General features: G+C 41.1%; 2 protein-coding genes across 5 annotated transcripts in view; one reads left to right on the top strand and one right to left on the bottom strand.

The window, feature by feature from the left end:
• The first annotated feature begins 160 nt into the window (after nucleotides 1–160).
• LOC111066864 (platelet binding protein GspB) overlaps nucleotides 161–21,474 on the top strand; it is a 62,804-nt gene continuing 41,490 nt past the window's right edge. For 2 of the 4 annotated variants that reach the window (XM_022355788.2, XM_022355786.2), the window contains exon 1: nucleotides 161–1,245. In XM_022355788.2, the coding sequence (XP_022211480.2) occupies nucleotides 607–1,245 (639 nt within the window). In that variant the 5' untranslated portion in view covers nucleotides 161–606. Of the gene's footprint in view, nucleotides 1,246–8,828; nucleotides 9,734–21,474 lie in introns of those variants that run through there. The other 2 variants (XM_022355785.2, XM_022355787.2) reach the window with 2 other exon arrangements.
• On the bottom strand, nucleotides 4,906–6,261 carry LOC111066867 (regucalcin). Its single transcript, XM_022355793.2, has 3 exons — nucleotides 6,158–6,261; nucleotides 5,238–5,956; nucleotides 4,906–5,176 (listed from the first exon to the last, which is right to left on the bottom strand). The coding sequence occupies exons 2-3, from the start codon at nucleotides 5,954–5,956 to the stop codon at nucleotides 4,984–4,986; spliced, it is 912 nt and encodes a 303-aa protein (XP_022211485.1). The 5' UTR covers nucleotides 6,158–6,261; the 3' UTR covers nucleotides 4,906–4,983.

Genomic DNA, 21,474 nt, shown 5'->3' on the forward strand with positions numbered 1-21,474 from the left:
TTGAAATATAATTCAATAATAAATGACACGACAGCTACGTTTTGCAGCACTGCTGATGCGATATATCAGCAATGATATAGTTGCTTATCGATGTATCGATTGGTTGCAACTTTTCTGGTATTTTTCGTTAGTATTTCGCTTGACTGACCATCTTTGGTCACACTGTGACTGTCTGCAAAATATTTTAAACAAAAAGTGCTTTTTAATCAAGTAATTCGACGGTAACTAACGCATATTTAAGGACCCAATTCGGCTAACTAACGTTTGGCCAACACAAAGAGTCTACATACCGCATGCCAGCCCTCATTTTGCAGTGCCTTCTCGTTCTGTCGTTCTGTCTGCTCCCACTATCTCCCTCTCACACACACTCTCCTACCATCTCTGTCGCTCTGCTTTCGGCTTCGTTTGCGAGAGACGACCTTTTTCGTGCATTTCCACACATATAAATATATTCCAATCTTCTTTTTGTGCAAAAAAAAAATGTGCGTGCTGCTGCGACTGGCAACCGTTTCGGTGAATCTTTGTGCGATATTTGTGTAGATAATTAAAGTGCATTCGGCTTGCGTTGCGTGTGCCTCTGTGTGCGTGTGTGTGTGTTTGTGCAACATGCGGCAGCTCGAGGATGATGCCGCCGCTGCCGCCCTAAGACAACCAACAACAAGGTACAACGAACAAGAAAGGACGCATGCAGCTGTACGCCCACGCCCACGCCCAAGTCCATATTCATGTCCAAAAAAAGAGTGCAAGTACCGTTTTATAGTACGCGTAGTCATGCCAACAACAACAACAACAACAACAACAACAACAACAACTACAACTAACACAACAAAAGAGCATAGCGATACGTCAATGGCGTCCAAAGCGACAAAGACAGAAGAATCTACCGCTACAATAACAACAACAACAACAGCAACAACAATACCAACCAGAGGTGGAGCAGCAGCTGGAGCCCTGCCAGAAGAATCTACCGTAGCTGTAGTAGCAGCAGAACAAGACCCCAAGTTGCCGCTGCCAGCTCGAACGCCAACGCCAACGCTGCTGCCTCTGCTGGCCTCGGCCGCTGCCTGCAACAAACAGCTGCTGTTCTGCCGCCGCTTTAAGGACAAGCCGGAGGCTAACAGTGTGGGATTTTTACGTAACTTCAATTCCCTGCCCCTCTTCGTCTACGCGACGTCTCCATCGACGCACGCCAGCTCGGCGGATGGTGTGGGTGTGGCCCGGGAGGCGGCTGCCTTCATTCAAAAGGTAAGTCCGAGTCCTAGCTACCTCCCACAGCTCTAACGGTGATCTGATTGGCTCTCTCGCTCTTTCCGTTCTACGTTTAACGTAATTGATCCCTTCCGTTGCAGCTTTTTGGTGGTTGCTGCTGGCTGGGGTTCGTGCCATATCTGCATTTATAATTCAGCATTTAATCTCCAAGTTCTGCTTGGCAATGGCTGGCTGCAGAATCAGATGCGTTTTTAATGTTAATCATATAGTATGGGGGTATGGGGTACAAAAACAAAAGCAACTACGGAATGGCGGGCTTACGTTGTTTTGGTGATCGCTCAAACGTGTCAGACATTAATGAACGAACCGCCAAAGCCCAGCCTAACTGTGCTTTGTCTCGTACGCAGAGAGACAGAGACAGAGGAGAGGGACAGAATGAGCAGAGGGGGGCGGCAGGCGAAGCACGCCATATGCTTTGGTGGTTACAGGTGCAGCCATTGACTGGGCAAAAGCGCTCGCTGTCTATGCCCCTCCCCTCTCTCTCTCTCGTTCACTCGCTGTTGTGTACCGCACTGCAACGCTTCACTTGTGCCTGTGGTTGTTGCTGCTTGTGTTGCAGCCCAGTGAGTCGCGACTTGTGCGCTGCTCATAAGCTTCATTAGCACAGACAACAAAAGCCCCCCAAAAGCTTCAAACAAGCAAAAATGTGCGGTATTTTAGTGGTTTTTGCTTTTCTTTTCGGGAGTTGGTTTTTTCTGGTAGTCGCTGGATGGATGGGAGGGAGGGAGAAATTTTTGTTTTGCCAAAACTAGATTCATTTTGATACGGATTTATTTAAGGTGGAGGCAGGATATACTATCTGTGGAGCACTATGCGGATAGGAATAGATAAATACATATTTTAGAACGATTTTCATACCCTTAAAGAGGGTAATAAATCCCTTAGGATTTTATTGGAATGGGATCCGATATCATAAGACTTTCACACAGCATTATCTAACGCAGATTTTAATTTATTTAGAGAAATATACGGCACATAAATATGATTTAATTATAAAAAATATTTATAGATTTTTCTGGTAAAAAAAAAACGGCCCATCCTTAGGGTCTCCATCCTTAGGCTATCTCCTGAAATTCTTTCAAGTGGCTTGAAATATAATTGTTTTTTCGCCCGAAACTCTTAACTGTTTGTCTGTAGGCTGAGACTTATAATTCATATTTCGTATACTTTTATTAATTTAATTAAAATCAGAATTAATCTGCATCTAAAGTTTTTTTTAATTTGATTTTTATTACCATGGCTTTCTTTTCATATTTAACGATCAGATCGTTTGACACTTTCTACCACGCTTTCTAGCGTGGGCCCCAAACGAAAGAGTTCCCCCTTTGGTGGGTGTGGCCCCCACGGGATGCATGCAGCATGCATATGTACGTCACACATTCCCAATGCGATGTGTGATATGGAATGTTCGTGGGCGGCATTTCTTAGGGCTTAGGGTACAGTGCGTCCGGAAAGTATAAGGCAGGTGAAACAAGTTCTGGCAGATGGAGATTGCCGGGAAATTTGATACCTAAATGGATACAATTAAATACGAAGCATAATCCAGAACTTGTTCGATTTAAGCAATTAATAAGATCTTTTAGTGATATTCTTTGAGAATTCTTTTTTTGCGATTCTTTTTTTGTTGTTCTTACAGTGACGTTACGCACTGTACTATGTCTATCTATCCAGTGGTCATGAACTGGTAGTTGTTTCCAGGCTTTGTGGTTATTACACAATTACGCTGCACCGCTGCTAGATGTGCCCCCTCCATCCCTGCCACAGGCATGAGTGGGGGGAGGGTGTTGTTTACATTTTCAAATTTAAATCAATTTTGTTTCTGATTGCGGTTTAAAGTGGCAGGTTCCAACCGAAGCGCTTCTCAGTCGCCGGTCCACAGTATTCAGCCCCTGCCTCGCCCTAGGCTCTTGTCTTTCTTTATGTTTATTGTTGCCATATGTGGTAGCCGTATCTGTGTGTGGCGTTCTCGTGTGTCGTTCGACAATGCGCATATGGATACTGTATCTGTATCTGAATAAATGTATCTTTTATTACCCATATGATACAGTTGTTTTTTGGGTGCAGCGCAAACAATTGTGTGCCAACGATCTCCCTCCCAATCCTCTCCCTCTTTCTCTGGAAATACTTTTGATTGCGTAGCTGCTCAGGGACAGGGACCTCTGCCTCATCATTCAACATCATTCCCACGACTACTTTCGAGAAAGAGTACTCAGTCTGCTGTTTACATTTCATTTTACAATCCATATTGTGCCCTCTTTCAATTGCCTTTAATATTGTATGTATATTTATTATTTATTGGGGTTAAATCAATTTCAAACTGAATGCCTTCAATTTGTGGAAACTCTGCTTTGATTTGGCATTTTTATTTTGCGATTTAAATTTACTAGAAATTATTTATTCCGTGTCTGATATTAAGTACATTTGTTGGACTATTTATTTAACCAATAACGTTTAAATGTTTTGTTTATTTATTTCCTACTGCAGATTTATATATCCAATATGCAAATTTAATTGGAAATTTCTATTTAATACTTTTTTTATTCAAAGATTTTTGCTATCGAAAAGTGTCAGTGCAGTATTAAATGCATTAGATGGTTTTTTATATAGGGGTATACATGGGTATATGTTATAGCCGGAATGCACAAAATAAATGGCAGCGCACCTGTCGTTCGTCTGTTTAAACACCTGGCTTTCGAACACTATTATTTCTAAAGCAACGGGTACTGCAGATAAAGTTTCGATATATAGGAAAAGAGTATCGGGTAATATAGTGTCGCCAGCTTCTGTTATTTATTGTTTTTCTATGCTCTCCATATGAATAATATATATTTAATTAATAGCTGCTTAATCCCTGTTTTTATTAACAAATCGTTGTGCTATCTAAGAGCTTAACACAGCTGAACAAATTATCTTGAATTATTTTGTGATTAGATAAAGTTGTACAAATATTTGCTTTGGGAAAAATATTTGTTACCATTAAATCTGAAAAGCATTTCGTGTGCAGAAAAATATAACTGTAATTTGTTTGTTAAATTTCAAATAAAAACATTTGACATGATAACTTTTACTTGACATTATGTCCGTAAATATAGCAAAATTTTATACAACAACAATCTGATAATTGCCTCAGATTAGAGATGCCTCCATTAAACCATACAAACACAACCTTTGAAGTACGAGCCTCCCTCTAGACCATCTTGGTATCTGTTCTGGCCAATTAAGTAATAATACTCGTATTGCTTTAAAAGTGCGCCAATAAATGCACATAGCATAATAATTTGCCAGAGTTCTATAACTAGGACTGGAACTCTCTCAGAGAGAGCGCTCTGGCGTTGATCAAAGCAGTTTGTCCTACAGAAATGGCACCAAGGGCGCACTCAGCCAACCGGTAGATCGATTTCACCACAAAATTAGTTTCGCTTTCTGAAGTGTTTCTCACTTATCTAACTTTTTGTGACCAGCGCTTTTTGCCTGGCGATAGGTGTAGGGGAGGGACCTACAAATTATTATGTTTTATGTCTCTTAAAAGTTGTTGAATTTTCCACGCCCTTGTCCCCCCCAGCTGCTGCCATTGCTCCGAGAGCTATTCTCCTACAAGCAGGCAGCAAGCTAAAAATAATCAAGAACTCTTGTCGCTTATCAAAAATAAACCACATTTAATTGAATCCGATGTATATACTACAATATACAATATACATATATCTGCAATCAAATCTAGACCTTCAAGGGGACACCGGGATGGCCCTTGGCATTGAGGCCGGTCACCTTGTAGGTGGTGCCAGCGGGAACGGGCTGATCGAATTTGTTGGCTGTCGTCACATACAGAATGTCCAGTTGGGGGCCCCCAAAGGCCACCGATGTGATCTGTGTGGTGGGGATCTTGATCTCCAGCAGGATCTTGCCAGAGCTGTTTGAAAGGGGGGAAAATAAGTCAGCTGGAAAATGGAAATATCTCGGAAAAGACTCACCTTGGATTCACCTTGAAGACGGTGCCACCGTTGAAGGTTGCCACATAGATGTTGCCCTCGGTATCGATGGTCATGCCATCGGGCAAGAGTTTTATATTGGGTCGGATCTTACGCAGATCGAAGACGACCTTGGGATTGGTTATCGCGCCCGTCTCCACATTGTAGTCGTAGCCGCTTACCTCGTGCGTGTTGGTGTCAATGTAGTAGAACTTCTTGGCCTTCTCGTCCCAGGCCAGGCCATTGGATATGCCCACCTCGCCCCTGATCTTCCTCACCTGACCGCCACTCTGCCAATCGTAGAGCTCGCCCTTATACTGCGTGAAGATGTCGCCGGTGCAGGCCATGGTGCCACCAACAAAACGTCCCCGGGGATCGGTCTTGGCATCGTTGATGCGATTATCCTCCAGACCCGGCTGCACCTCGAACAGGGTGCGCAGAACCTTGGCCACTGGAGCGACGCCATCCCACTGAACGACGACACAGCGGCGATTGCAGCCCACCGCAAACTCCTGCGGCTTGTTCTCGATGGGTAGAATGAAGGAGGCGAATACCTCGCCCTGGATCTGGGCCTTGTACACCTTGTTCTGCTTGTAGTCGTAGCGAAGGATGACGCCCACCTCCAGATCCACGTAGTAAAGGCTCTGGCGGCCCACATCCCAGTGGGGGCCTTCGCCCAGGGCGGCATAGGAGTCGGGCAGTGCTTCTACTTTGTAGGACATCTGGAAATTAGATGATAGAATTATTAAAGTGGAAATTATTTTGTATTTTTCCATTCGCAAACAAATTTTGCATTGTTTTTTGATTAACAATTCCCGCAAGCAATTAAAGCTATTAAAAAATCTCTGTACATATGTACATATGTATATATAAATTATATACTTCAAAAACATTTAAATGTAATTAGATTTAACTGTCTCTACCTTTGAGATTAATTTGTGTATGGAGTGTGGATGAACAGTTTGGATACTTTGCGGTCCGCTAGCGCCCTCAAACTGAATTGACGCCGGTTATTTAGAAATGTTTTTATACTCGCCAGCATTCCATGGGAATGCTCTCCCTAACATACACATACACACCTGGTAAAAATGATAAGCGCTTGTTTTAGCATGCAATATCAACTGATAAGTTGAAACGCTCACAGACACACTTGACTTTAATTAAATATTGAGGTGGGAGAACCTTAAACGATGACTGAAGCAATTCTAAACACGAAAGTGAACTACGAAAATGGGAAAGACATTCGCAAATTGGAACCAGTTCCTTAAGCGAACTGAAATGCTACGGCATTTATGTTTGGAAATTTCATATTATTTTTAATCTTGGGTGGATAAATCATTTAGTTTAATCAATGCTGTTACAGCAGACTTAGGTTAAATATAATATTATATTATATATGAGAAGAATGCCTATTTTTTCTGGCAGATTTGTTATTGAATGTATGCGCAAAGTTTGAAAGAATCTAAAACCAATCGAAACGTTTGAAGTCGCGGCGCACATACCGCGACACTATTTACCCCGTAATTAGTTTGGTACCTATCCCTAGGGCCTAGGCTGAGCCTGCCCTCTAGTTGCTCATATATCTGTTATTTATCTTATGCAAAATTTGTTTGCTTTTAAATAATCACCACCGTATAGAATTTCTTCACACATTTTATGAGTTTCGGTGTACACTTCATAAGTATCACATCAGAGATATAAGCAGATCGTAAAAATGTGTGCCATAGATACGACATTATCATATGCAAGGATTGTTTGCTGTTTGCTGGTGAGGCCGTGGTATAGTCTGTGTTGGTATTGGTAGCCATGGCAGGGCAGGGCAGGGCAAGGCAATTAAAATGTATATGGAAATGAAAGGCAATAAAACCAAGGGCTTAAGCGTACGATGATTGTCTTATCAGTTTTCCATAAATAAGCAAACAAAATGCGAGCGCGACTCGAAACTCAAGTAGGGGTTTTCCCCTCCCCCCATCGGCCAACCCCTTGAGAGAGCGAGGGTGAGATAGATAGAGAGAGAGAGAGAGGACGGGTCATTGATTAAACCTTTTGCGGTATAGTCATGGCAACCGTTCTGTTTTGTGTTTGTGTTGTGTGCCCTTCATGTGTCCCTCTCGCACCACAGTGCAGGAGTCTCATGTGTGAATGTTTGCGTGTAATTAGAGCCAAGAGAGCGAGTGAGACAGGGGCACAGGGAGAGAGAGATAAGAAAGGCCGCGTTGCTAGTGGACAGTGGGTCACTCGAGCGTTTGTCTGGTTGTTGTCACTGTTGTTTGTTGTTGGTCTCTTTGTTTGGTCCGAGGCTTTGCTGTACTTGTCCATGTCTTTGATGGCGATGTCTGATGTCTGCTTCTGGGGGCCTGTGTCTGCCTTCATATGGAACTGCAACATCAACACCATAATAAAAACTAATGAGGCACAGTAGTCGCTCACAAAGAAGTACGCATATGAGTTTACTGAATTTTTGACAATAATCCGATTGAATAGAGAAATATGGCTTTGCGGATCCTTCAAACCTATTTTAAGTTTGAAAGCGATAGTTGTAATTTCTGCAAAGTTCTTATTGGGCGACCACTGTACTTAGTTGCTATGGCTATCTGTTCTGTTCTGTTCTGGTATGTCTTCTTGGCCAGTGCATTACCCTTTGCCACACATTAGACGGCTGCCTTCGTTTGATTTCTTTATTTCTGTACTTCGCCTGCGGCTCCTACTAATTATCTGTAATTGATTACATCTAAGCGGGCGCTCTAAAGGGGAAAATGTTTACCTACAAATTAAATGCATTGAACAAACAAAGTGCGTAAATAAACAATAAGAAAACCAGAAGCCAAGTGTTCGTTCGCTCTCTTGCTGGAAGCTCTTTATTCAGCTCGCTGACTAACAAAAAAACACTCAAAATGATAATTAACACATCAACCAACAAAAATATTTTGCAGAATAAATAAGTTAAAAAAAATGCTTTTTTCCAGAAAAATATAAATATTGTTACATTTTTGTAAGTTCTGGAAACGCTGGAATATGAAAAGTTTACTGTTTTTCAATGCACTCAAAGTTTCTTTTGTCTCTGTTCCACTCATTGCACTCACTCATGAGTCATGCTAGTTGTCAGGGCTAACAGTTAGCTGGGATTTGACTCAATTTTGTTCTCTCTCTCGCTAGCTCTCTCTCTTTTGGATATTCAGCACACCGCACAGTTGGCAGCTCGAAAGAGAGAGGCCAATGCTCAAGTGCGCGTTCTGTTGATGAGCAGTGGAAATCATTTCTTCATTATTTCGATATTTTAAAAAATATATGAATATATTCTCAATATTCAATACAAAAAAATCTGTTATCTTGATTTTGAATAACGTGGTTAAAGCCCAGCTATATCAACCGAAAATATATAGGAACCTCACCTCGCGCGATCACTTAATATATCATGATTCAAAGTATGTTGTGAAAAAAGGTGAGCTCGGGCCTGCACACGTTGCATATCCCGGGGCCGCTGTGCCTGTTGGCCATACCTTCTTTTTCTTCAGCAACATGAGTAGTTTTCTAGCAACATTGCGGCCAAGCAACATTCGAAGGGGGCTATTTTGAAGACACGGCCTTGTCGCCCCATAACTAACTCGGGCCGCGGCCACACTAAACAACAAACAGAAAAGTAGTGACGAATTTTTGTCCAAATTCAGAAAATTACGTTGATATTTTTGCGAAAAAAAAAAACAAAACAAAAAATATCACAAAAATATATAAATTTCAACATCCCAATTTTAATACGAAAATACCTGATCTCAATCCGATCCGGGACCGGCATACAACGCGATAACGCATTGTTGTTAATTTGTTGTAGATACTGCAGTGGCGTATCTTCAAGATACATTCGGTTCTGTGTGCAACACACGTGTTGTTTTCCCACAACAGCCGCAGAAGAAAGAGAGAAGATTCTGCGTAATCTGAATCACAGTCCAGCCTCAACCTTCATTCTTGTCGCGTGCGTACGTGTATGTGTGTGTGTGTTGCAACTGTATTTGTATGTATCTGTGAGAAAGACGCGCTTCGATCGCGTTCTACATTTGCGCGTTACGGAATAAATTAAACCTCTCGCGCATACAGAGAGACAGCCAGCCAGCATATGTGCTCTCATTTTGCATACTAAATTAAATATATACAAAATTGTTTTTTTGCCACTCTATTAAATTGGCAGTTACGTAGATTACAAAACCTCCCAAAACGCAGAAAAAGTGAAATTTCTTACACAACAAAATATAAAAAAGGAGAGAAAAGAAATTGAGAAAAAAGATACATATTTATCTTTGTGTGTGTTTTTGGCAAATATCCAAGCCTTTGTGACATATCAGAGGTACAACAACAAAAATCACCAAAAATATCAACTGAAATAAAATAAAAAAGGATACGCCTTCATTTTGGATTAATCAACCAACAGCAGCAGTGGAATGCCACAGTGCGGCTTCAACATTCTCGCCGAGACCCGCTTTCAATGAGATTTAACTAGATAAATGGTGCGTATCTTCCAAAGACTATCTATGTATCTCCCCTTGTGTTCCGTGTCACCCGATTACGCTTTGATAGATTGAATTCTTTCCATATCAATCGTCGCCTTAAACTGCTGGCGGAAGTCAGAGTCACATTAAATCGGATTTCGGATTTTATCAGCGATTTTTCGTTTCTCTGACTAAGAGGTTTATTTTATTTCTATCGCGTAGAACTTTCCCTGAGTTTTTAGAGGCTTTTTAAGAAGTTAGTCATATTTGGGCCTGGAGTTGGGGTAACAAAGAAAGAGGATTTGCTTGCAAAATTTAAATCATGTTTGCTTTAGGAACTGGACAGTGGATTCAAGCTAGTGGAAAGAGGGTATTCCCCTATAAATATTTTCTTGAAAAATACCCTCAATCCCCTATAAAAATTTTCTTGAAAACTAGCTTAAATTTAATATCTTTACTTAACTAAAAATATCTAAAACATCATTTGAAAAACTAAAAAAAAACCGCATTACTTATTAAATTACTCTCAAATAAAGCTATGCAAATTCCTTTACTTACAAGTACTTTTTAAAAGTAATTTTGCTGAAGCCAGTATTTTCTCCACAATTTCAAATAGCATGATGTTCCCTCTCCTTTATGGAAAATTTATACAGCGAGACATATTTTTGTTATTCCCTGAAATTCCCTGATATTTGACTTATATTTATATTGTATGACATTTTCAAAAACATAATAATGTAGAATTAATGGCCATTTAAATCATTCTTTCCATTGGAATTGAGAGGTTCAACTTTTGAGTTCATCCACCTCTAATGTGTGTACGTGTACGTGTAGCACCCGCATCAAAGTAATAACCTTTCCCAACAGGAATAATTTGACCCATTCCTGCCTGCATGATGTTTTTTTGCACTGCACTTAAACCACCCTCTCTCTGTGTCTGTCTCTGTCTGGCCACATACAAGCCAATTCCGCTCGTGGTAACCTTCTTTTGCATTCACTTGGCTAATTATACAGACAAGCTACGGAATGACCACGACAACGTTGCCTCTCTAAGACGACGTTGCCTCCTCCTTCCATTCAGTGGCCTCCGCTGTGTTTATCTTGTTAATTAAGCAACAACTAACTACTGGTTAATTTTTAATTGTTACAACACAATAATTTGTTTGTCGTTGCCTGCGCTCTCTCAGCGATGGTGGGACTTCGTTTAGTGATCTCAAAAAGACTGTTATTACGAGTCTTGCCCTAGAGTTCTTTTCGTACTTGACTCGGCATTTGGACTGCCTTCACTCACTTGTGTGTGTGTCATTTCATTCGGTCTATCGCATATCGCAGCTCGCATTGATTATGCACGGTCTTGACTCGGTTCGAAGCACATGGAACTGAAGCTAAAGCTGGAGTGGAGGTGGAGTATTTTCACCCTCGCGTCTGATTCTGATGGGAATTCAACTGCAGGCATTTCCATGCGGGCTTTTGTTGAGTGCAAAGGGTATACCTCCTATGCCTTGTTTGTTGGTTATTTGCTGGACTGTTTCCTGCTGTAGCAGGTATCCCCTAGTCTGAATATTTTACTCTACCCTACTGCCATGTTTGGTTCCATTCTACTCCCCCTTATAAAGTCGGCTGGGCCATATAGCAATTATTGTTATTCAACTCGTTCTCTATATACCAGTCTATATCTGTAGCTGTATCTGTGTGTGTGTGTGTATGCGTATGCACACATTGTTGCCTATATTTAAACAATTTTTTTTACTGCCACTAGCCCAGCCGCAGACCGTTGTCGTCTTTGTTTGTCTTTTGCATTGCTCTGTTGGCATTTTTAATTGTTTTTGACTGCGTTTTCATTCGCGTTTTTGCATTACTGTTTGATTCAGCCATTTATTTTTTTTGGTTTTCATTTTCTGTTTTTTGTTGTTTGTTTTGTTTAAATATTTCTTTTGTAGTGCGGTGAAATTTGTCGCCAAAGCGATTTGGTCAGGGCGGTGGACTCCATTCAAAGCTAAATTGAAGACTGGCTCTGGCTTCACATACACGCGGCATTCCGTCCGTTAATTAAGTTCTCCATCAAAATGGTTGCCTTTCTTTTTTCTCTCTTGCTTTTGCCCCGACTTTTGTTTTCTATTTTACATTGCTAATTGCTTTATCTTGGAAAAATACATACGAAAAACGTTGAGGAAAATGAGAGCAAAACTAATTGAAAATGTTTCGGTATTGGCAGAGCTTTGAAGCTCTCTTGATTGGCTTTGCAGAGAATTATTCATTATTCTGCCTCAAGAGGTTGCCTCTAAAATTCTCTTTAGCATACACTTTATACCTTAATTCTCTTAATTCTATTTCTTAATTTTATTCCTTTAATAACATTTAAATGTATTTACGTACCACCACTTAATGTTTAAAAAAGTTAAATAAATCGGACACTCACTTTGTACTTTATTTAAAAGTTTATTTAAAGAACGCCTTGAATAAATCCCAGAAGTTTTTCCAATCCAAAACCCTTCAAAAGATTATTCCCCAATCTTACCCTACCAGAAATCGATCTCTGCCACCGTCTGTTGTAATCTATACGTGCAGCTCTACTATAAATATACAAATATATTATTCCAAATATACATTTTCGATTGCTCTTCTGAGTGTTCCTATCGGCAATCAGCTGCTGCTGTTGGGTATTAGATTTCAATTTCGCTGATTCGCTGACTCACACTCATTTGCACAGTTTGTTCAGTTTAACAAAGTTTATGGCTATGGCTTTGTTTGTTTCAAATGCAAATGCACTTGCATTTGCCATAGCTATCGTAACAGACTATATAGTATTCAACAGATATACATATGTACGTACCCTCAAGCCACCTTTGACCTTGAAGTCCAGCTAAAGTTAAATAAAATGGGGGACCTTTATTTGCACACCATCGAAACTGTAGACTGCTGGTACTCTGTCTCTCTCTCTCTCTCTCTCTCTCTGTATCTGTCTCTCTGTTACTCTGTGAAATTTCACACATTGTATACTGGGAGAGGGGGGCTTCCCCGTCTGGGAAGTGGCACACGATTGGGGGGGATACTAAAGCGTATAATATATGCTCACATTAACTTTAATTTAGTTTTTATTTATTTGCAAATTAAGTCAAATATTAGTATGATTTCGCAGTTGCAATTGTCATGTGATTTTTCCCTTAAAAAAGTATATGAATAGAACGCGTGTAGTCGATCAAAATGTACTCATTAATTGGCTTTTATATTGGGATCGATTTTGAAATCAATTATCTTGTTTGAAATTCCATAAGCAGCCCTGATTACTTTACCTAACCAACACTTACCTAAGATGCAACAATCTTTACCAATACTAACTACACTTGACAACACTGAAATTAAGGACTATTCAGTAGAATTAAGCGTTGATCTTACCACAGTTTGCTGCAGCGACATGAAAATGACATTCCCGACTAGCGTACAATTGCAGGGTGTCTTATGAAGCCTTAGTTCAATTTTTATCACTTGGCTTTTGTGCTGTTTTTTCCGTTTTCATTTTCGGCTTGCCTTGATGTGTTCGTTCGTGTGTGTGGGGGGGTTTGTCATTGCCTTTCGGTGCCATTGTTTGGGTTGCTTTTTCTCACTCTCGTGCCCTGTTCTACTTTCTATGCGGCTGTTGTTGTTGCTGTTGCTGCATGGGTAGATTGAAAAGTTTCACAAATACACACAATCACAGACAGACGGCAAAGTCCAAATACATATAAATCATCATAATTTCGTAACAATTGAATTTAGAGCGTAATTGCCGTAAATAAGATAAAATTGCAATGACTGAAAATAATAATCAACTGAAGAGGCAGAGAGAGAGAGAGACTCTAAGCGGAGCTGGAGCTTGCTGAATGGAGCAGCACGAGCCGTTGGCCCGCCGCTGTGGGAGCATTGAGCCAAGTCGGGGCATAAATTGCGCTAATAAAGCGCACAATTAAAGTCCTCATCGTCGTTGTAGCCATCGTCGGGGGCAAATTGGCAACACTTTCCAATTCAAACGAGTTGCAGATTCATTTCAGAGCCACCACCAAGCCATTTGCTGCCGCTGCTTCGTTTTGCCTGAAATTAAATTTGGGTTAGATGAGAGCGAGTTATTGGGTAGTCAGGATGGGTCTTTGAATGAATATCGTATCTCTTGCCCCTTGTACGACATAAAGCCAGAAAATTTTTTAAAATAATACCAGAAAATAATAACAAAAAATACAAAAATACTAGAAATAATACGAAAATACAAAATGCATAAAATACTAAAAATAATAGAAGAAAGTTTCATTTCATCTTCCGAAAAGAAAATTTTGTCAAATATTTAATGCTTGCCACGCTGCGCTCGTCGAACGGAATGCGGAAATACTATTATTCGAATACCCTACAAGCAGAGGGTATTTAAGGTTTGATGAGATGCTTCAAACGCACTGAAGGCAGAGCCTTCATAGATCTTTCGATTTATGGAAATTACTTGCAAACTTTAAAATATGTGTGTATAAAATTTTCATCTCCATCTGTCAAGATTAAAAAACAGACAAACGAGCAGACTTACGAGCAAATTGTTTTTGACTCCTCTCCCTGAATTTTTAGGGTATCTGAACGTTGGTTTTTCAAAGCAAGCTTTACATGCCTTATTGTTTCTTCTTTCGCTCTTTCTCTCTCTGTCTGTCTCTTCTCCCCATTCATCTGCCTTTGGGCTATCTCTGTTTACGTGCACTTTCCTCTGGTTCCCCTTCCTCTGGCTTTTGTTTGTTTTATCATATTTTCGCGCGTTCCGCTGACGTTTCCCTTTTCCCCTACTCAAGCAGCAGTTGAGAGGGGGAACCCGTGGAATGTTGCCATGTGGCGGCGGTGGCGACCAGACTAGGCGAATGCATGCGTTTTCTTCACATTTTCTTTGGTGCATGACATTAAAGTTTTAAATTTAACAGCAAGCTAAATGTCGGGGGGTCTGTTTGTTGGTTCTACTTACAATACCCTCAGCTCCCCTTCTTCGCTTGTTGCTGGCTGTTTTCGCTGTCGTCTTCGATGACACTTAACCCTAGGGGGCATTTTGAAAAGGTCAAAAGTGCGTTCAAACTGACACAAGTCGCACTTAGGCCGCGCTCTACTTTCAGTTTTAAAGTTTTAAAGTCAATATTTGATATTGGGAATAGTTTTCACCAATTCGAATAAGACTCGGCGTCATGCGGCAGCGCCCCTCGGTCGGTTTTGCGATTTTGCCTGGAATTTATTTAGGCGTAATAAGCTTCAGATTGTGCCACTTGATGGAGCATCGAATAATAATCGAATCACAGTTTTTTTTACAGAGATTTAAAAAATATCAGATATTCAGATGTTTCGGTCAGTGTCTAATTTTCCATGAATTACAGATATTCTAAAGTTGAGTCGATATATTTTCTAATATAAATTCTAATGTGCTTCAATTAGGGTCGATCGATTTTTCTACACGAAATTCCCCCATTAATGGAAAATTTGATGACACAAATAATTGCACATACGCCGCGTGGTACGTAAAAGCCAAAACAAAATGCATTTCAGCCTGCGTTTTGTGATTTGTGCCACGGAAATCGCGTGCCACGTGAATGGCAGCCGCTGTCTCAATTTCTATGCCCGTTTATTTTCGGAAATGTTTCGCCAGACAAGTCGTGCAAATGTCAAAAGTTCGACAAACATTTTTTAAGGGAAGATTTCAAGAAGTTGAGAAGGTTTTTTCTGACCCCCTTTCGAAAACTGATTAAAATGAGGATTATTATGCAGGCAGTGCCCTTTTTATGTCCAGCACGCTTCTAACTTTATTAAGTTTGGCTTTCTTGGAGCTGGAGCCCCCCGTCTGCATCTGTATCTGCAGATCCCAGTCTCCATCTTGAGCCAGGCACGATTTACAGCCACATTTAGACTTTTAAACTTGAAAATTTGTCGTTTCTACGGCTATTTCTATTTTTACCAGCACGTTCTGCCAGTTTTGTTGTTGTTGTTGTTCCAGCAGCTACTACCTGCCGCGCTACGTGGGAAGGCGGAAAGGTGGGAAATGAAAATGGTTTGCTGCCAATGTTTGACCAAACTGGACGCATTGTTTGGCCATCGTCGGTGCTGTTGCTGCTGTGGCTATGTCTGTGGCTGTTGGCAGAAGGAAATGGCCGCCCGCCTTTGTTGCCTTGGAGTGCAACAAGTTGTGGCTGGGGTTTGTTGACTTGACTTGTCGCTCTGTCGATTTATCTGCGTGTTAATTTGAGCAATTAACATGGTAAATTAAGGAAGCACCAATTCGCCGTAGATTGTTCCAACATAAATACACTCCTCGGGCTGTGCGGCGCGCTCGGGCTGCTTGTTAACCTGCCAACTACAACATGATCAACATCTCTTTGGTTTTATGTTTTTGTTTTGGACTTTTTTTTTGCGCAGAAAGGCACCAGACAACAACAACAAAAATCAAACTAAAGACTAACACTAATCAAGGAAATAAACGGTTACTTAATTACTTTTAAAACTCGAGAAAAAAAAAAGCGAATTTAAAATTATAAATAAATCGGTGATTAATCATTTGCCAAAACAGCTGAGAAAAATGTTAAAAAATAATAGTGTTTGAATTGGAAACATTCTAAAAAATACATATGTATCTGTAAGGGATTCTCTAGGATCCGGGTTTAATTTTAGAAGACTCCGACGTTCTACGTTGAATTTTCTTTGGCTGACTTTGGAAGTGTATACCTAAATTATTAAAATATTTCGCAAACTAATACAACTTACAAGCCTATAAAATTATATCAAATATAAGCTTATGCATATATATAATATACAATACACTGTGGAGAAGTCATTAATATTACATTCATAGTCGTCGTACTTTCTTGGGCCAGTCGGCTTTCCTCTATGCCACACAAAGTTTTTTTTTAATGCTTTTTTAACAGAGTATAAAAACCACCTTGCGCCCAGTTAGTCATTCGGCACAAGCGCACACACACACACACACACATACACACAGCCATACGAAGATATATGAATATATGTATATAGCCACGAGCCCCCGATATGGCCAGTGTACAGTTAACCAATTGTTAACCCAAATGTGCTGCCAACTGATACAAAGACGGCGACGGCGCGCAGCTCGAAGCGAAGCGAAGGAGAGGGCCAGCAGGCATCGAGGTGCGCCTGCGCCGCACATTGCCAACCGATTTGTTGCGCATTGATTGAAGGGTAAATTACACCTTGCCACATGCGATTCAGTGCGATTCAATGCGATTCGATGCGATGACGGACAGCCAGCCATCCAGTCAGCCAATCGGACGGACACATGAACAATACGCGCGCGCGCGCTCTCTGTGTACAAATCTTTGCCCAAAGCCATATGTATCCAGCAGATACAGTGCTGGTACTGTTTGTTACTGCTGGCTACTGCCGGCTATTATTTATATTTGTAGAATTCCGTTTGCAAATACAAATTTGTGTGCCCGCAACTATTTGTAAATTGCGTCACCACCCATAGCTGCGGTTTCGGTTATGGTTCGCCTGGGTGTCCATTTTTGGAGTCTCCCTCTCTTTCTCTGTGTCTCTCTCTCCATCTGTATCTGTATCTGAGAGCGGATTTTGCTTGTGCGTGTATCTGTGTCAGTCTGTCGCCTGGCCTGTGCCATTCCGGTCCGGCCATAACTGCATACATATTTAATACAATTTCAATGTTTTTCCATTCCAAGTGCGCTGTCACGTAATTAAAGTCACATAAACTTTGTATATATTTATTTGGTTTTGTTTCTTCTCTTGAATGTTATTTTGGGTTTTGTCTTTCTTTTTTAATAGTTGTAGTTTTTAGTTTGGTTTTTTTTGGCATTTGGTACGCCTAGGTATTCCGACCAACAGACTGAAATAGATACGAATGACGGCTACCGAAATAGAGCCCCTTGCGGAGTTGAGTGCGTCACTTGTCATGAATTTGAAATTTGGAATTGGTTTCGATTGGTTCCGTGTCAACGAATACAAAGAATTCACCTTACTTATTTGACATTCAACTTATTTAAGGGTTGGGTGGCACTGAGGGCCCCCTCCCATATAGAGTTGATGGAGCGAGACATTTGGGAGCTCGGTTTCGGTAATGGTTTTAGGGCTTTTGTTGGTCAGGTGTTTTCAGAATTTAAAGCTCTTCTTTCGTATGATTTTTGGTTTCGGGATCTGCAGGAGTAGCAATACTCGTGCAATATTTATCCGACTCTAAGTTTATTGTCAGTCTTCTGTGCAGTTCTCACTATATAATATTCTGCTGGCTGCTTCGGTCTTCGTTACCTTGCTTGCCGTTATTCTGGCATTTTCCTATTCTATTGCTGTACTTTTGTTGGTGTTGGTGAGAGAATGCGACTCGCTCAGAGAGGATCATAAAGCAAGGATCGAGCGTAATCCATGCTGTTGCTGAGTGCAAGTAAGGCGAAAATTTCTGACCCATAAAGTGCATTGTGTAAAAATTTGGCAAAGAAAGAACTTTGTAATCTTACCTGAATATTAAAATTCTTTTTCTATAGAGATCACTTGCTCACAGATACTCCCCATTTAGTGATGTACGCGCTCCTTAGATGACTCTGGCTAATTGCTAATGGCTTAATTTGATTCCTTTTTACATTTTCTTCCCCACCGTTAATTATCTTAATGCCCAACTAGTGGCTAGTGGCTGGCCCAGTGTCTATTTGATTGTCGTTAAGCAGAAAACACCTTTATTACTCACTTTTTAACGACAGGCAGGCCGGCAGCATTTCCTTTTTAATTAATGCCCCAGCCACCGTTTGTGGAGTGTTGCCAGCGCAACATGGCGGGGCCTTTTGGGCCAATGCCGCCGAATGGCCAACAACTTTATGACACTCAGATAGAGATAGAGAGACGTGTACCTCATCATAAGACACATAGACACAAAGGCAAATCGACGGCCGTTACGGATATGATGATGACCTCATTTCTTAAGCAAAAAAAAAAAAACCAAATCTTAATTAGCCAGGGTTTCGCTGGTGTTGGTTCTAAGCCAAACTTGGCCGTTCTAGCCATGAATAATGTGTTTTTAATAACAATTTTCCACACATTATTTAGGGAACGGTTGCTGTTGTTGCTGCCACTGCTGTTATTGTTATTTGTTATTTTTGTTATTTTATTTTTAAATAATTGTTGCAATCAAATGTAATTACAAATGCATTGAAGCTGCCCATTCGTCCGCTTTTGTTTCCTTTTTGAATGGCAATTACAAAACAAGACAAAAGCCAAAGCCAAGCCAAGCGCTCAATTATTGTTGCAACTTGCAACAGCCCCAAAACTACAGCAACAGCAACAGCAACAACAACAACAACCAATGCAACACGGGCCAATGGGGAGGAGGAATGGGGAGTCTGTTGTCGATGCGGTAACATGGCTCAATTTCGGTTGTTGAACATTATTATTATTTCGCATTTGCGAACAATATTCGCTTATTGTTCGAAAGATAGGAGGCCCCAACAGCAGCAGCAGTAACAGCAACAGCAGAAACAACAACAACATAAGCAGCAGCTAAAAAACAAAAACGATAGCAACAATTGATCATATTTTGGTCAGAAAACAGAAATGAAAAAAAAAAACTGAAAGATGATTACGAGTTGCAGCAGGCGAAAATGCTTGGAAAAGTGTCGGGGCAGGGATACTCTATCAAAAATAAAGCTAGAGAATTATAAAAAAAAAAATGACATGCATTAAAAAAATTGGGAAAAAAAATAATGAATATTCACTACTTAAAATCACAGCCAACGAAATTATAATAACAAGAAGCTATATAAGAAATAATTCTGAAACTGATTCTGTGATATTTGCGGACTGGATAAAGTGCGTTTGCTCCCCAAACTTCCATCACAGAACGTGTTGAATAGACACTTCATGCCCCTGCCCAGGCGCATTAATAATAATAATAAGCAAATTAGGTACGACTTAAGTATAAACTTTATTAAAATTAAAATGGCTATGCAAATGTGCGGGTTCAAAGGTGCTTAAATTGCTTTTAAATTGGCCAACGTATGCGCTGAGCTCAGCCAGCGTTATTATAAGCCAGCGACAACCTTTTTTCGTTGTTTTTTTTACCTCTTAAGGGGGGTGGGGAGGGAACGCGAGGGACCCCCCCATAAAGAAACGACAGCACAGCCAGCGAGAGCCATGCGCTGCCGTCCCCCCCCCCCCCCCCCCCCCCCCCCCCCCCCCCCCCCCCTTCGTCGCGGCCCCCTGGGTTAGAATTAAATGACTACATCTACTGTAGTGTAGATATCATTGTGTGTATGTCGTGTAAAATTATATAAAATTTAAAAAATCATATCAAAAATGATATACTGACTGAGTACGGGTATAGGGTCCGTCCCCAGCGACTCGCACTTCCTCTCGTTTTTTTGGAAAGGGCATGAGGACAGACAGCCCAAGAAAATGACACAAAAAGTAGAAAAAAGCACAAGACCGAAAAAAAAGGTAACCCAGCTGCAATCGGGCCAATGTGCAACGTGCAACGTGCAAGATGCCGCGTAGTCTCTCCATCAGCTTCATTGGGGTCTGGCCCCAAGATATACCCAGGAACGGAGGAGGTGGAGGCGAAGAAGGCTAAGACGGCGTCTCGGCTAACTGTAATGTCGTCAGCGATCTTGGCTTGACTGGCTTGACGACGCCATTATGAAATGGCGAGACGAGCAGCAGGCAGGCAGCAGGCAGGCAGGCGGTCGGGAGTGGGATAACAAAACAGATTCAAAGTTTGTTTTCTTTTGTCGGACACTTTTCACCTGCTCTCGGTGTTTCGGCGGGCCCTGTCTATTGTGTGGCAGGCAGTCAGGCCATGCAAATAAAGACTCTGCTGCAGCACGCCCAAAAAAAAAAAGAAGTCGACTCTGCAATCTGGTGCTGCTGCTGCTGCCGCTTGTCCGGGAGGCAAGCGTCGTCCAGCTGGTGGTGGTGGTCTTGCCACCAGTGTTGAATGTTTGCACTTTCGGATCACTCGGGGAGTGAGGCCGTGGCTCCGCTCCGTCACTGGAATTGCTTACCATTAAGCATTAAGCACTCATCTGTTGCTTTTTCAATTTCGGTTGCGCGCCATTATTGTGAAATTAAGATGTTTGCTATCTGATAGATAAAAGCTGCATCGGTATCGGTCTTGGTATCGGTAGCTGTAACTCCGTATCTACGTATCTCTGTCTCTGTTTTCTGTGAACTTTCTATGCCAACGTAAATTGAATAAACATGTTTGCTGATTCAGTTGGTTTTTTTTTGTTTGGCCCAACTCGTGTGAACTATTTTGGCATGATAAGATATGCCACCGAGTGAGCTAATTATGTCTAGAAACTCTTTTTTCAAACTGACACAAAAACGGAGTCGAAGCAAGGGAAAATCTGTAGCAACAGCATCAGCCGCAGTACCAGCAGCTGTCTGTCTTTGTATCTGTATCTCTCATAGAACAAAACTTTCACCCGAAAAGAAAAGACAACAAAAAAAAACACATCAGATTTGTACAAGGTCCAACAACAACAATGACAGCGTGCTTCAACCGGCAACAGTTGCAACAGTTTTATGGCTTAAAATTCACACTCCTCTTAATTGCCAGTTCTTGCCGGGTAACCACAGTACGCGTACCTACAGACATATGTATCCCCCTGTGTCTCTTGTGCGCTACTAGTGCATCTGCGAGATACTCGAGCGCAACGCATCTATACGCATCTGCGGCCATTAAGAATGATCGCACTAGACCTGCCCCACCAGACACAACAATGAAAGAGAAAATTGATAGTTAATGCAAC

This window comes from Drosophila obscura, unplaced genomic scaffold (assembly GCF_018151105.1).
Source record: "Drosophila obscura isolate BZ-5 IFL unplaced genomic scaffold, ASM1815110v1 contig_150, whole genome shotgun sequence".
Taxonomy (NCBI): domain Eukaryota; kingdom Metazoa; phylum Arthropoda; class Insecta; order Diptera; family Drosophilidae; genus Drosophila; species Drosophila obscura.